The 16,484-nt window shown below is 37.5% G+C and overlaps 1 protein-coding gene across 9 annotated transcripts in view; it reads right to left on the reverse strand.

Moving 5' to 3' along the window:
• atat1 (alpha tubulin acetyltransferase 1) overlaps positions 1 to 16,484 on the reverse strand; it is a 49,219-nt gene that overhangs the window by 12,854 nt on the left and 19,881 nt on the right. For all 9 annotated transcript variants that reach the window (XM_039605760.1, XM_039605759.1, XM_039605758.1 and 6 more), the window contains 2 exons: positions 15,639 to 15,713; positions 14,355 to 14,568 (listed from right to left, as the gene is read on the reverse strand). In XM_039605760.1, coding sequence (XP_039461694.1) covers positions 14,355 to 14,568; positions 15,639 to 15,713 — 289 coding nt within the window. The remainder of the gene's footprint in view (positions 1 to 14,354; positions 14,569 to 15,638; positions 15,714 to 16,484) is intronic.

A 16,484-nucleotide genomic window follows, 5' to 3' on the forward strand; every position in this document is an offset into this window, starting at 1 on the left:
AAATACTATGAAATTGCAGTAATTCTATGATTTGGCAGAAATCCGGTACTTCATTCAAATACAATGCTTTGGTACAAATACTATATTTTGGTTTGAATACTATGATTTGCAACAAATACTATGATTTGGCACAAGTAGTATGATATAGTACAAATACTACGAATTGGCAGAAATACTGTGACTTAGTAGTAATACTATAACATAACAGATATACTGTGATGTTGCAGACAGTCTATGTTTTTGCACAAATACCACAATATGGCAGAAATACTATGTTTTAGCACAAATACTATGATTTGGTATAAATACTATGTTTTGGCACATATACCTTGTTCAGCAGATATACTATAACATAACAGAAATTCTACGACTTAGTAGTAATACTATAACATAACAGAAATATTAATTGGGCACAAATACTATAATTTGGCACAAGTACCATGTTTTGGCAAAATCCCATAATTTGGCACAAATACTATGATATGGCAGAAACACTATGATTGGGTACAAATACTATGATTGGGCAGAAATACTATGTTTCAGTACAAATACTATGATTTAGCAGAAATACTATGTTTTAACATAAATACTATTTTTTGGCAGAAATTTCTGCTAAAAGGTACTATTTCTGCCTGTTGGCAGAAATACTGTAATTTGGCATAAATACTATGATTTGGGATAAATACTATGATTTGGCAGATATACTATATTCAGCATATATACTATAACATAACAGAAATACTTCCACCTAGTAGTAATACTATAACATATCAGAAATATTCTGATTTGGCCCCAAAACCATGATTTGGCACAAATACCATGATTTGGCAAAAATACTTTGATTTAGCAGAAATACTATGATTGAGGAGTAATACTTTAACATGGGAGAAATATTGATACACACACACAAACACAGAGCGCAAAGTGAACAAGAGTTGTTAAGAGTCTGGGCTTGGTATATCTAGGTCAGTTAAATTAGCTGCACCTGCTGTAATCAGCCCTTACACACACAGACACAGAGAGAGGTATAAGTTTTCTGCAGTGTATTTCTCACATTCAGGATTCCCCTCGAACAAATGGCCATAATTTCCTAACCGTAGGGGCCAGAATGCTCATTCTGACACCGTTTTGTTCAGAAGAGATGGGGGAATCTGCAGGTCTTCTTAATTCAGAGATAAAATATAAATTATTGAAGATATATGACTTGTAATACACTGTAACTGAGTAGAGGCGAAGCAAAACTGCCTTGACTTGCCCTCAAACAACGTTTTGTAACTCTAAATCTATATGGAGCATCAAACTCATTCTTTCACCGTAAGAAACAGCAGGCATTGGTGAAAAGTCATGGGAATTTTCAGGTCTCTGTGGAAATCCATCAAAAAGATCTGACGAGAGAAAAAGTGCCTCATTTCCAGAGTTTGAAATCTGAAGAGATCTGAGCAAGGCACGAATTTCCTACTCTCAAACAAGTGTAATTCATGGCCAAACGGTAATAGGTGAGGAAAAACGTTTTGAATTGTGAGCATCAGGAGTGTCTGAAGATATATTGGCACAAGCCTCATGTCTCAACTTTGTTTTGTTAAGGAGATATGACGATTTGAAATTGCCTGTCATTAGAGAAATCCAGCACTGATTTTGAACAAACTCTCCATTGACTTTCTATGGAGAGTTTTCAGACTTTGTGTTGCTCTGAGGAGATTTGCCAAAAAGTCTATAAGTCCCACAACAATGATAGTGACGTTTTCTGAAAGCCAGCAAAAATACTTACGTTTTGATGTATAATTTGTGGGGGTTGAGTGGAAATTGAGCGAGTAGCAAGAAGTTGTTCAGACATGAAGAGAAAATTCAGAATGGATGAGTGTACACTCTGAGTTAATTGCATAGCAACCATAACAACGCATGTATTTTCTGAAAAATCACAATTTTGCAACTGAAAACTTAAAGAGGCATAAGATTAAAATGGTAGAAGATCTGAAAAAGCTGAATCATACAGGAATAGCCCAATAATCTGAGAACATTTTAAAGTTTGAATGGAGTTTCTAGGTGAAAGTATGAGGAAGTAGTTAAGTTTCAAAAACAAGCAAGTTTTAGCAGAATTGTGGAAGTTTCCCATTCATTTCAATGTGACAAATTAAAGGAAAAAAGTGTAATATTTTAAAAAGTATAATAGCTATAACTACCAAAAGATATAGCACCCATCTCCAGAAAGAGCAGAACAGTTTAGAGTTTGAACGGTGAAAATCGGCTGAAAACTGAGGGAGTAGTTAAAAAAAAGTACGGAAGCAACTAGAACTAGAACTAGAAAAATTTGCATTTCCTGCAAAAATGCTGTGTGGATGCCTTAACGCTGAAGTTGCCTACTGAAAAAGCTGAAAAAGTTGAAAACTTGCAAAAAGTTATATGGCGGTGAAGAAACTGAAAATTCTGCTGAAAACAGGTGAAGAAGCAGAAAATTTTTGTTGAAAAGTGGTGAAAAGCCAAAAATTCTACTGAAAGGGGTAAAGACGGAGACATTTTTGCTGAAAAGTGGTGAAAAAAACCGTTACCCTGAGCAGGATTCGAACCTGGCCCTCCTGGTCTCAAGGCAGCTACTCATCTCACTGAGCCAAACTCATTCTGACAAAGAGTAGGTGGAGAGACTGACAATTTTGCTGAAATGAGCAGAAGCTGCTGAGAATTGTGCTGGTAAGAGGTGAAAAGGCTGAAAATTTTGGAGAAAAGAGGTGAATCAGCAGAATTTCTGCTGAAAAGAGGTAAAGAAGCAAAAGTTGCGCTAAAAAGAGATGAATCAGCAGAATTTCTACTCAAAAGAGGTTTTTTTTTCTGAAAACAGCCAAAAAAGCTGGAATTTGTGCTGAAAAGGGGTGAAAAAAATGAAAACTTTGCTGAAAAGGGGTGAAGAAGCTAAAGTATACCAAATCAAAGTATTTGTGCCAAAACATAGTGTTTCTGCCATATTGTGGTACTACTACATTACAACATGAATACGGATTAAAGATGAAAGAAACTGGCAACAAATTCCTCCACTACAAACCAGTCTGATACCACTTCTTTGCAGTGTTCACGTTTACTAAGGCACTACCCAAAAGGCGCCACAAGAGGGCACTCCAACACAACAGATGACCTATGTACACTGATGCACTTAGTAACAGTCAGCCTCCTTGAATTGGCAGAAATACTGTGATTTAGTAGTAATACTATAACATAACAGATATACTGTGATGTTGCAGACATAGTATGTTTTGCACTACTCATTTGTAGTGAAAAAATTAGCAATATAAATTACAGGTCTGTGACAGTGTATAAATTTGTAGTGAAAAAAAAATGTTGACCAAGGTGGGATTGAACCCACGACCTTTGAGCTGCAGAGCCGTGTCATTACTGATTGCGCCACCTGGAAAGGGGCGGGCGGCTGAAAACAAAGACATCAGCAATCAGAAATAGATCACGGTGAGGAAAAGGCTGCTTTTTGGAGTTACAAAACGTTGTGTAACTCAAAAACTAGGAGGGCTAGCAGCATAATTCTTGTACTGGGTGAATCAGCGGACTTTGGTGTATTTTGACTGTGATTTTCATAGCTCTTTGTACCTCCGTCGCGGAGATATGACGAAAGAAGAAACGGCTTCATTTCCAGAGTTTGAAGACTGAGAGAAGGACAGATTTCCACCCCTCAAACAAACGTAATTCATTGCTCAACGGTAAGATAATTGTAAAAACTGCTTCCACTGTGAGTGTCAGCAGTGTCTGAAGATATATTGGCACAAGCCTCATGTCCTAACTTTGCTTTGTTAAGGAGATATGGCGATTTGAAAATGCCTCCGTTACAGAATTTCAGCTCTGAATTTCAAAACCTCCCCATAGACTTTTAATGGGAGTTGTCAGACCTTGTGTCACTCCGAGGCAAATTGCGAAAAAACGGTAAATCTCACAATAAAGATAGTGACATTGTCTGAAAGCCAGCAAAAATACCTACGTTTTGATGTATAATTTGTGGGGGTTGAGTGGAAATTGAGCGAGTAGCAAGAAGTTGTTTAGACATGAAGAGAAAATTCAGAACGGACCAGCACTCACTCTGACTTAATTGCATAGCAACCATAGCAACGCATGTATTTTCTGAAAAATCACAATTTTGCAACTGAAAACTTAAAGAGAGATAAGATTAAAACGGTAGAAGATATGAAAAAGCTGAATCACTCAGGAATAGCCCAATAATTTGAGAACGTTTTAAAGTTTGAATGGAGTTTCTAGGTGAAAGTATGAGGATGTAGTTAAGTTTCAAAAGCAAGCAAGTTTTAGCAGAATTGTGGAAGTTTTCCATTCATTTCAATGGGACAAATTAAAGGAAAAAAGTGTAATATTTTAAAAAGTATAATAGTTATAAGTACCAAAAGTCATAGCACCCATCTCCAGAAAGAGCAGAACAGTTTAGAGTTTGAACGGTGAAAATCGGCTGAAAACTGAGGGAGGAGTTAAGTGCCAAAAAACGTACGGAAGCAACTAGATTATAGTGGAATAAAGAATAAAGAGAAACAGGAACTCAATAGTGTGGAAGCCCTTTTAGGGCATCCACACAATAAAGAGAAACAGGAACTCAATAGTGTGGAAGCCCTTTTAGGGCATCCACACAATAAAGAGAAACAGGAACTCAATAGTGTGGATGCCTTTCAGGGCATCCACACAATAAAGAACTAGAAAAAGTTTGCATTTCCTGCGAAAATGCTGTGTGGATGCCGGAACGCTGAAGCTGTCTGCTGAAAATGACTGAAAAAGATGAAAAGCTGCAAAAATTGTATGGCAGTAAAGAAACTGAAAAATTATGCTGAAAACAAGTGAAAAAACAGAAACTTTTGCTGAAAAAGAGGTGAAAAGGCAAAGATTCTCCTTCAAAGGGGTACAGAAGTTCAAATTTGTACTGAAAACAGGTGAAAGGGTTTCCTCTGAAATGAGCAGAAGATACTGAGATTTGTATTGATAAGAGGTGAAAGGCTGAAAATTCTGCTTAAAATAGGTGAATCAGCAGAATTTCTACTGAAAAGAGGTAAAGAAGTAGAACGTTGCACTGAAACAAGTGAATCAGCAGAATGTCTGCTAAAAAAGAGATTTCTGTTGAAAACACCTGAAAAAGCTGGGATTTGTGCTGAAAAGGGGTGAAAAAACACAATTCTGCTGAAACGGGGTGAAGAAGAGGTGTTGGGCTGTTGAGAAGAGTTAAATAAGTTGAACTGATATGTTTGGGTACAAATACTATGATTTGGCAATAATACTGCGTTTTATCACAACTCCTGAGATTTGATTGAAATACTATGATTTAGAAGAAATATTATGACTTTGTACAAATACAATGTTTTGGCACAAATACTATGATTCTATGATTTAGTTCGAATGCTATGTTTTGAAACAAATACTATGATTTGGCAGAAATACTATTATTTAGTAGAAATACTATGATTTACCAGAAGTACAATGTTTCTGCAAAAATACTATGATTTTGCAGAAATACTATGCCTTAGTAGTAATACTATAACATCACAGATATATGATGATTTTGCAGACATTCTGGTTTTAAACAAATACTATAATGTGGCAGTATACTATGTTTTAGCACAAATACTATGATTTGCTATAAATACTATGATTTGGCACATATACTATATTCAGCACATATACTATAACAAAACAGAAAGTCTACGACTTAGTAGTAATACTATAACATAATAGATATACTGTGATTTTGCAGACAGTCTATGTTTTTGCACAACTAGCACAATATGGCAGAAATACTATGATTTGGCACAAGTACTATGATTTAGTACAAATACTCTTATTGGCAGAAATACTATGCCTTAGTAGTAATACTATAACATAACAGATATACTGTGATTTTGCAGACATAGTATGTTTTTTCACAAATACTACGATTTCGCTCAAATACTATGAAATTGCAGTAATACTATGATTTTGAAGGAATACTATGATTTGATAGAAATGCTATGCCTTAGTAGTAATACTATAACATAACAGATATATTGTGATTTTGCAGACATTCTATGTTTTTGCACAAATACTACAATTGGGCAGAAATATTATGTTGAGGCACAAATACTATGATTTACCATAAATACTATAATTTGGCACATATGCTATATTCAGCAGATATACTATAACATAACAGAAATTCTACGACTTAGTAGTAATACCATACCATAACAGAAACTTTAATTGGGCACAAATACCATGATTTGGCAAAAATATACCATGATTTGGCACAAATACGATGATATGGCAGAAATACTATGATTGGGTACAAATACTATGAAAAGGCACAAGTACTATGATTTAGTACAAATACTCTAATTTGGCAGAAATACTATGATTTAGCAGAAATACTATGTTTTAACATAACTAATATCTTTTGACAGAAATTTCTGCTAAAAGGTACTATTTCTGCTTTTTAGCAGGAATACTGTAATTTGGCATAAATACTATGATTCGGGATAAATACTATGATTTGGCAGATATACTGTAATCAGCGCATATACTATAACATGACAGAAATTCCCCACTTATTAGTAATACTATAACATAACAGAAATGTTATGTTTTGGCAGAAAAACCATGATTTGGCAAAAATACTATGATTTAGCAGAAATACTAACTGAGTGTCAGCAGTGTCTGAAGATGAATTGGCACAAGCCTCATGTCTTAACTTTGCTTTGTTAAGGAGATATGACGATTTGAAAATGCCTCTCAATAGAGAGTCCCTCTCTAATGAGAGGTGAAAACACTGATCTTTCTGGTGAAAAGAGGCAGAACAACCTGGTTCTGCTCAATTTCAGTCCACCAAACGGAGGTACTGCTTCTGTCTGCTTCATCAGGCTGTGTACTTGTATGTATTTCTGCCATGGAGTGTTAACAAGAATCTGAGGTCCATATTAGAAAAGCTGCTAAAATCATAAAACTTTGCCGAATTGTAATAAATTGTCAATATGAATGACTGGTCTGTGATAATGTGTTAATTTGTAGGGAAAAAAACATGTGGACCAAGGTGGAATTGAACCCACGAGCTTTGGGCTGCAGACCCGCGTCATTACCAACTGTGCTACCGGCAAAGAGAGCAAGCAGCTGGAATACAGGGACATGAGCAGTCAGAAATAGATCGCGTTGAGAGGCTTAAATCGCCGTTTTTTGGAGTTACAAAACGTCGTGTAACTCAAAAACTAGGTGGGATAGAAGCACAATTCTTGTACTGGGCGAATCAGCAGACTTTGGTGAACTTTTCATTGCTCTTTGTACCTCCGTCGCGGAGATATGACGAGAGAAGAAACGGCTTCATTTTCGGAGTTTGAAAAGTGAGAGGAGGACAGATTTCCACCCCTCAAACAAACGTAATTTATGGCTCAACAGTAAGATGACAGTAAAAACTGCTCCAACCGTGAGTGTCAGCAGTGTCTGAAGATGAATTGGCACAAGCCTCTCGTCTTAACTTTGCTTTGTTAAAATTATTTATGATTTATGATTTGGCAGAAACACTGGGACTTGGTAGAAATACTATGATTTGGCTCAAAAACCTTTATTTTGCAGTTATATTGTGATTTGGCAGAAATACTACCAGCAGTAATAATATAACATAGCAGAAATACTGTTATTTTGTGGAAATACTATGCTTTGGCACAAATACCATGATTTGGCAAAAATACTGTGATTGAGCAGAAGTACTAAGATGTAGTAGAAGTACTTTGATTTAGCACAAATACTATTATGGAGGAGTAATACTTTAACATGGGAGAAATATTGATACAGACACACAAATATACACATACACAGAGCCTAAAGGGAACAGTGGCTGTTAAGAGTCTGGGCTTGGTATATCTAGGTCAGTTAAATTAGCTGCACCTGCTGTAATCAGCACTTACACACAGAGAGAGGTATAAGTTTTCTGCATGTGTATTTCTCACATTCAGGATTCCCCTCGAACAAATGGCCATAATTTCCTAACCGTAGGGGCTAGAATGCTCATTCTGACACCGTTTTGTTCAGAAGAGATGGAGGAATCTGGAGGTCTTCTTAATTCAGAGATAATATATAAATTATTGAAGATATATGACTTGTAATACACTGTAACTGAGTAGAGGCAAAGCAAAACTGCCTTGACTTGCCCTCAAACAAAGTTTTGTAACTCTAAATCTATTTGGAGTATCGATATCATTCTTTCACCGTAAGAAATAGCAGGCTTTGGTGAACAGTCATGGGAATTTTCAGGTCTCTGTGGAAATCCATCAAAAAGATATGACGAGAGAAAAAAGTGCCTCATTTCCAGAGTTTGAAATCTGAAGAGATCTGAGCAAGGCACGAATTTCCTACCCTCAAACAAGTGTAATTCATGGCCAAACGGTAATAGGTGAGAAAAAAATTATTGAATTGTGAGCATCAGGGGTGTCTGAAGATATATTGGCACAAGCCTCATGTCTCAACTTTGTTTCGTTAAGGAGATATCACGATTTGAAAATGCCTCTCATTAGAGAATTCCAGCACTGATTTTGAACAAACTCTCCATTGACTCTCTATGGAGAAGTTTGAGACTTTGTGTTGCTCTGAGGAGATTTGCCAAAATTCTGTAACTCCGAAGACAATGATAGTGACATTTTCTGAAAGCCAGCAAAAATACCTACGTTTTGATGTATAATTTGTGGGGGTTGAGTGGAAATTGAGCGAGTTGCAAGAAGTTGTTCAGACATGAAGAGAAAATTCAGAACAGACCAGCACTCACTCTGAGTTAATTGCATAGCAACCATAGCAACGCATGTATTTTCTGAAAAATCACAATTTTGCAACTGAAAACTTAAAGAGGGATAAGATTAAAAGGGTAGAAGGTCTGAAAGAGCTTAATCAGACAGGAATAGCCCAATAATTTGAGAACATTTTAAAGTTTGAATGGAGTTTCTAGGTGAAAGTATGACGAAGTAGTTAAGTTTCAAAAACAAGCAAGTTTTAGCAGAATTGTGGAAGTTTTCCATTCATTTCAATGGGAAAAAAATTTGCATGAAAAGCTTAATATTTTAAAAAGTATAATAGCTAAAAGTACAAAAAGATATAGCAGGAATAAGCAGAAAGAGCAGAATATTGTGAAATTTGAATGGTGAAAATCGCACAAGAACTGTGGAAGTAGTTAACGGACAAAGAACGGAGCAACTTGAAGAATAAAGTATAAAGAACTAGAAAAATTTGCACTTCCTGCGAAAATGCTGTGTGGATGCCTTAACGCTGAAGCTGTCTGCTGAAAAGCTGAAAAAGATGAAAAGTTGCAAAAAGTTGTATGGTGGTGAAAAAAGAATGTCACCCTGAGCAGGATTCGAACCTGGACCTCCTGGGCGCAAGGCGGCTACTCATCTCACTGTGCCAAATTCACTCACACAAGGTAAGAGATGGAGAGACTGACAATTATGGTGAAATGAGCAGAAACTGCTGAGAATTGCGCTGATAAGAGGTGAAATGGTAGAAAATTTTGCAGAAAAGAGGTGAATCAGCAGAATTTCTGCAGAAAAGAGGCAAAGAAGCAGAACGTTGCGCTGAATAGACGTGAATCAGCAGAATTTCTGCTGAAAAGAGGCAAAACAACCTGTTTCTGCTCAAATTCACCAATCAAAGGTACTGCCTCTGTCTGCTTCATCAGGTGGGTACTTGTATGTATTTCTGCCATGGAGCGTTAACAAGAATCTGAGGTCCATATTAGAAAAGCTGCTAAAATCATAAAACTTGCGCTGAAAAGAGATGAATCAGCAGAGTTTCTGCTGAAAAGAGTTTTTTTTTTCTGAAAACAGCCAAAAAGCTGGAATTTGTGCTGAAAAGGGTGAAAAAAAATGAAAATTTTGCTGAAAAGGGTGAAGAAAGCTAAAGTATACCAAATCAAAGTATTTGTGCCAAAACATAGTGTTTCTGCCATATTGTGGTACTACTACATTACAACATGAATACGGATTAAAGATGAAAGAAACTGGCAACAAATTCCTCCACTACAAACCAGTCTGATACCACTTCTTTGCAGTGTTCACGTTTACTAAGGCACTACCCAAAAGGCGCCACAAGAGGGCACTCCAACACAACAGATGACCTATGTACACTGATGCACTTAGTAACAGTCAGCCTCCTTGAATTGGCAGAAATACTGTGATTTAGTAGTAATACTATAACATAACAGATATACTGTGATGTTGCAGACATAGTATGTTTTGCACTACTCATTTGTAGTGAAAAAATTAGCAATATAAATTACAGGTCTGTGATAGTGTATAAATTTGTAGTGAAAAAAAAATGTTGACCAAGGTGGGATTGAACCCACGACCTGTGAGCTGCAGAGCCGTGTCATTACTGATTGCGCCACCTGGAAAGGGGCGGGCGGCTGAAAACAAAGACATCAGCAATCAGAAATAGATCGCGGTGAGAGGCGAAAGCGCCGCTTTTTGGAGTTACAAAACGTCGTGTAACTCAAAAACTAGGAGGGCTAGCAGCATAATTCTTCTACTGGGTGAATCAGCGGACTTTGGTGTACTTTGACTGCGATTTTCATTGTTTTGTAACTCCGTCGCGGAGATATGACGAGAGAAGAAACGGCTTCATTTTCGGAGTTTGAAAACTGAGAGGAGGACCGATTTCCATCCCTCAAACAAACGTAATTCATTGCTCAACGGTAAGATAATTGTAAAAACTGCTTCCACTGTGAGTGTCAGCAGTGTCTGAAGATATATTGGCACAAGCCTCATGTCCTAACTTTGCTTTGTTAAAGAGATATGGCGATTTGAAAATGCCTCCCGTTACAGAATTTCAGCTCTGAATTTCAAAACCTCCCCATAGACTTTGAATGGGAGTTGTCAGACCTTGTGTCACTCCGAGGCAAATTGCGAAAAAAAACGGTAAATCTCACAATAAAGATAGTGACATTTTCTGAAAGCCAGCAAAAATACCTACGTTTTGATGTATAATTTGTGGGGTTGAGTGGAAATTGAGCGAGTAGCAAGAAGTTGTTTAGACATGAAGAGAAAATTCAGAACGGACCAGCACTCACTCTGACTTAATTGCATAGCAACCATAGCAACGCATGTATTTTCTGAAAAATCACAATTTTGCAACTGAAAACTTAAAGAGAGATAAGATTAAACGGTAGAAGATCTGAAAAAGCTGAATCAGACAGGAATAGCCCAATAATCTGAGAACATTTTAAAGTTTGAATGGAGTTTCTAGGTGAAAGTATGAGGAAGCAGTTAAGTTTCAAAACCAAGCAAGTTTTAGCAGAATTGTGGAAGTTTTCCATTCATTTCAATGGGACACAAAAAGTGTAATATTTTAAAAAGTATAATAGTAATAAACACCAAAAGATATAGCCGGAATTAGCAGAAATAGCAGAACAGTTTAGAGTTTGAACGGAGAAAATCGGCTGAAAACTGAGGGAGTAGTTAAGTGCCGAAAAACGGGGCAGCAACTTGAAGAATAAAGTTTAAAACAGGAACTCAATAGTGTGGAAGCCCTTTTAGGGCATCCACACAATAAAGAGAAACAGGAACTCAATAGTGTGGAAGCCCTTTGAGGGCATCCACACAATAAAGAGAAACAGGAACTCAATAGTGTGGATGCCTCCAGCATCCACACAATAAAGTATAAAGAATTAGAAAAATTTGCATTTCCTGCGAAAATGCTGTGTGGATGCCTTAACGCTGAAGCTGTCTGCTGAAAAGCTGAAAAAGATGAAAAGTTGCAAAAATTTGCATGGTGGTGAAAAAAAAAAAAAAATCGCCCTGAGCAGGATTCAAACCTGGCCCTCCTGGGCTCAAGGAAGCTACTCATCTCACTGACCCAAACTCATTCGCACAAAGAAGAGGTGGAGAGACGGACAATCCTGCTTAATTGACCAGAAGCTGCTGAGAATTGTGCTGATAAGAGGTGAAAAGGCTGAAAATTTTGCAGAAAGGAGGTGAATCAGCAGAATTTCTGCAGAAAAGAGGCAAAGAAGCAGAACGTTGCGCTGCAAAGAGGTGAATGAGCAGAATTTCTGCTGAAAAGAGGCAGAACAACTTGGTTCTGCTCAAATTCACCAATCAGAGGTACTGCGTCTGTCTGCTTCATCAGGCTGTGCACTTGTATGTATTTCTACCATGAAGCGTTAACAAGAATCTGAGGTCCATATTAGAAAAGCTGCTAAAATCATAAAACTTTGCAGAATTGTAATAAATTAGCAATATAAATTACAGGTCTGTGATGGTGTATAAATTTGTAGTGAAAAAAAAAAGTTGAACAAGGTGGGATTGAACCCACGACCTTTGAGCTGCAGAGCCGTGTCATTACTGATTGCGCCACCTGGAAAGGGGATGGGCGTCTAAAACACAGAGACTTGAGCAGCAGTTGCTGAAAACATCTGAAAAAGCAGAATTATCTGCTAAAAAAGAGGTGTAGACGCAGACATGCTTGATGAAGATGGCTTTATGTTTAAGGGTACACTGAAGAGTGTCAAGAAAGCAGAGTGCATGCAAGCGGGGAAGATGTGTAGCAACTGTCACAGGTAGGACTCGAACCTCTGCCACCGGGTCTCACGGCAGCTGCTCAACCCTCTGAGCCAAATGAGGTCTGGTCACAAACAAAGATATGATGAGAGGAAAAATGTGCACTGTGGAGCACAAGCTGAAATTAGCAGAAAAGAGGTGAAGAAGAAGAACTTTGTTCTGAAAAGAGGTGAAGAAACTGAAATTTGTGCTTAAAACAACTGAAAAAAATTGAACTTGTAGCTGACAAGGGGTGAAGGAGATGAAATTTTTACTAAAAAGAGCTGAAAACTGAAAATTGTGCTGAAAAGAGGTGAAAAAAGCTGAAATTCTTCCGAAAAGAGCAGAAGAGGCTGGGAACTTTTCAGCTACTCATTGAGCCAAACTGGTTCTCACATAACTGAAAAAAGGTGAAAAAGCTGACAACTCTAATAAAAACAGCAGAAGAGGCTGGGATTGAACCCATGACCTGTGAGCTGCAGAGCCGTGTCATTACTGATTGCGCCACCTGGAAAGGGGGCGGGCGTCTAAAACACAGAGACTTGAGCAGTCAGAATTAGATCGCGGTGAGCTATGACGATTTGAAAATGCCTCTCGTTAGAGAAATCCAGCGGTGATTTTGAACACACTCTCCATTGACTTTCAATGGAGCGTTTTCAGACCTTGTGTTGGTCTGAGGCGATTTGATAAAAATCTGTAACTTCCACAACAGTGATAGTGACGTTTTCTGAAAGCCAGCAAAAATACCTACGTTTTGCTGTATAATTTGTGGGGGTTGAATGGAAATTGAGCGAGTAGCAAGAAGTTGTTCAGACATGAAGAGAAAGTTCAGAACAGACCAGCCCTCACTCTGAGTTAATTGCATAGCAACCATAGCAACGCATGTATTTTCTGAAAAATCACAATTTTGCAACTGAAAACTTAAAGAGGGATAAGATTTAAACAGAAGATCTGAAAAAGCTGAATCATACAGGAATAGCCCCAATAACTTGAAAACATTTTAAAGTTTGAATGGAGTTTCTAGGTGAAAGTATGAGGAAGTAGTTAAGTTTCAAAAACAAGCAAGTTTTAGCAGAATTGTGGAAGTTTCCCATTCATTTCAATAGGACAAAAAATTGCATAAAAAGCTTAATATTTTAAAAAGTATAATAGTTAAAAGTACAAAAAGACATAGCACGAATGAGTAGAAACAGCAGAATATTGTGAAATTTGAACTGAGAAAATAGCACAAAAACTGAGGAAGTAGTTAAGCGGGAAAGAAAGTGGCAACTTGAAGAATAAAGTATAAAGAATAAAGAGAAACAGGAACTCAATAGTGTGGAAGCTCTTTGAGGGCATCCACACTATAAAGTATAAAGAATAAAGAGAAACAGGAACTCAATAGTGTGGATGCCTTTGAGGGCATCCACACAATAAAGAGAAACAGGAACTCAATAGTGTGGAAGCCCTTTGAGGGCATCCACACAATAATAAAGAATAAAGAGAAACAGGAACTCAATAGTGTGGATGCTTAATCAGCATCCACACAATAAAATTCACTGAATTTACAGGTGGTCCATGTAAACAATTGACTGTGGGAATGATAAAGGTGTAATCCTGCTTCGACTAAACCTGGGACTCTCTACACAGATGGAACAACATTTGCAGATAGTCTGCTAACAGTGTTTCTTCTCACAGATCCAGCTTTTCTTTGTTACTGAGGCTGAAACTGTGGACAAATTTCATTTGCAGTAACTGACCTTGACATGATGTTAAGATGTGTAAAATATAGATTTCTATGATGGATTTCCAGGTGAATTTTACACAAAGAAGTTTGTTACTTCTTACCTAGTGCGTCTTGCTCTGCAGCGATTGCCGAGTGGTGACTGTGGGCTCTGGTTCCTGTTGCAACCAGGGGAAGAAGTTTGAGCGACTCGAGGGGGTGCCCTGCTGGGGGAGCATCCCACGCTGAGGGAGTGGGAGCACTGAGAGGCTACCGAGCGCTGGGGGGAGTGGGGAGGAGCAAACGGCCAAGGAAGACTCTTCTGCTCCTGGCGAACAGCTAGACAGAAAAAAAAAAATACTAATAGTACTAATAGCACTAATTGAGAGCATCATATTTTACAGGCTCACCTTTAAAAGAGCAAAAAAACCCAAACAAAAACCAAACAAAACAATTTTATAACATTTTTCAATCTTTGGAAAGCCATAAAAGAAGCCTTGGACCTTGGCTACAAATATCAGCTTACAGAGATTCAAGGTTCTTGAATTTGCACTTTTAGCTGGTTCATCTTCTACCCATAGCCATCATTATTTGCCCATATACTGTCTGTGATTTTTAATCTTGCATGCATATTCTCAGGTTAGGGATTGGTGTTGATTTTTAAGACTGGAGACTAACATTTATATTTTCAACTGATAATTATATCACAAAGCATTTCAAGCCATGTTAAGGAGTAACACAAAGTTACAAGGATGTTAACTAAAAAAATGTATTATTTTTAGACAAGTAATGTACAATGTGTAATACATTACTTTTTTGAGTGTCAACGCCAACATGCTATAACTTTGGCTATAACTGTACAATTAACTCTGCTTTTGCTGAGTTAGTGTATAAGATTTTTATTTGTATTATGTGTTCTGGTCTATACAGGAAGATCAGCTCAAAAGTTCTCAGAAGTTAAAGGTAAACCAACTCCAGTCCGTTCTTCAAACAAAACAACAACAAACAACCTTTATTTGTCACATACACAATTATACAGAGTACAACATGTAGTGAAATTCTTGTGTCCCAGCTGCGGACAGGCTGCAGACATAGCCGCACCATTCCAGGGCTTGGTTTTAGCATGGGGGGTTCAGCCAGGACCCTTAATGGATACTGGGTGGGAATTGAACTTGTGACCCCCACTCCAAAGGTACGTAGTCTTACCACTACGCTATCAATGTTCAAACTTACCATAAAAGGATTTGTGGTAACTTTTGTCCAGCACATTTTTGTTTATTTCCACAGTTTATATCAGTGTTACCGACAAGAAAAAAAAAGTCCTTTCTTATGACCATATACTGGAATAAAATTTTAATGTTTAATGTCAACACTTGGTTATGGCAAAGTGGCACTGTGTGACTGTTTACCTTCTCTCTCCATTAAAGAGTAAGGCTTGATCTCTCCGTCTGGCTTCTTTGGGGGAACCTTTCTCAACTGGGCCGCTGTAGACGAGAACAAACTCAGAGCACATGCAGAAAAGGAACATGAGTCGATCACCCCACCCGTCTCCTTACCACACAACCCCATGTACTGTCCTTCATAACCCTTCATAAACTCTGTATGGAAGACCAAAACTGTCTATATTATAAATAACACAATGAATTAATTTCATAAGTGCCAAGTTTCAGGAGGAGTTAGTCATTATGAGAAGTGAAGATATGCTTCATCATATTTTCTAGTCTTTGGTTTGGAAGCATATTTGGCGATGTGTCATCTTCTGCTTTGTGTTTGTTTGGGAGCCCCATCAAAAATCTGTCCATTATATGTCCAAGCATTCTTTTTTTATTCGTACCGCGACCCCCACTTTGGGAACCACTGCCTTACAGGTCCCTCTTCTGTAATATGCTGACATATATTGTCAGCATATTGCAGTTACATTTCTAAACAGGTGAACTTTAGACTGCAGTGGATATGCATGATACATCAGACAAATCTGATGCTGAAAACTAACTGATTCTTGTGACTCAGTGGGTCAGTGGGTGGCTCTAGAAAAAACACAAAAGTGAGTTGGAATGTGAAAGGTAGGGAAACTACCTTTTAATTTATGTAACATTTTTTAAATTAATATTACATAATAATGTAATGGCAATTTCATTTATTCATTTAGTCAGACAGTTGTGCTCCTCCATACATTTAAACAATGTTTCCTCTGAAAGAACTATTTCTACTTTATCTCACAATATAGTGTCGTGTGAAAGGGAGGATCCACTGTG

Source organism: Oreochromis aureus, linkage group 22 (genome assembly GCF_013358895.1).
Source record: "Oreochromis aureus strain Israel breed Guangdong linkage group 22, ZZ_aureus, whole genome shotgun sequence".
NCBI lineage: Eukaryota > Metazoa > Chordata > Actinopteri > Cichliformes > Cichlidae > Oreochromis > Oreochromis aureus.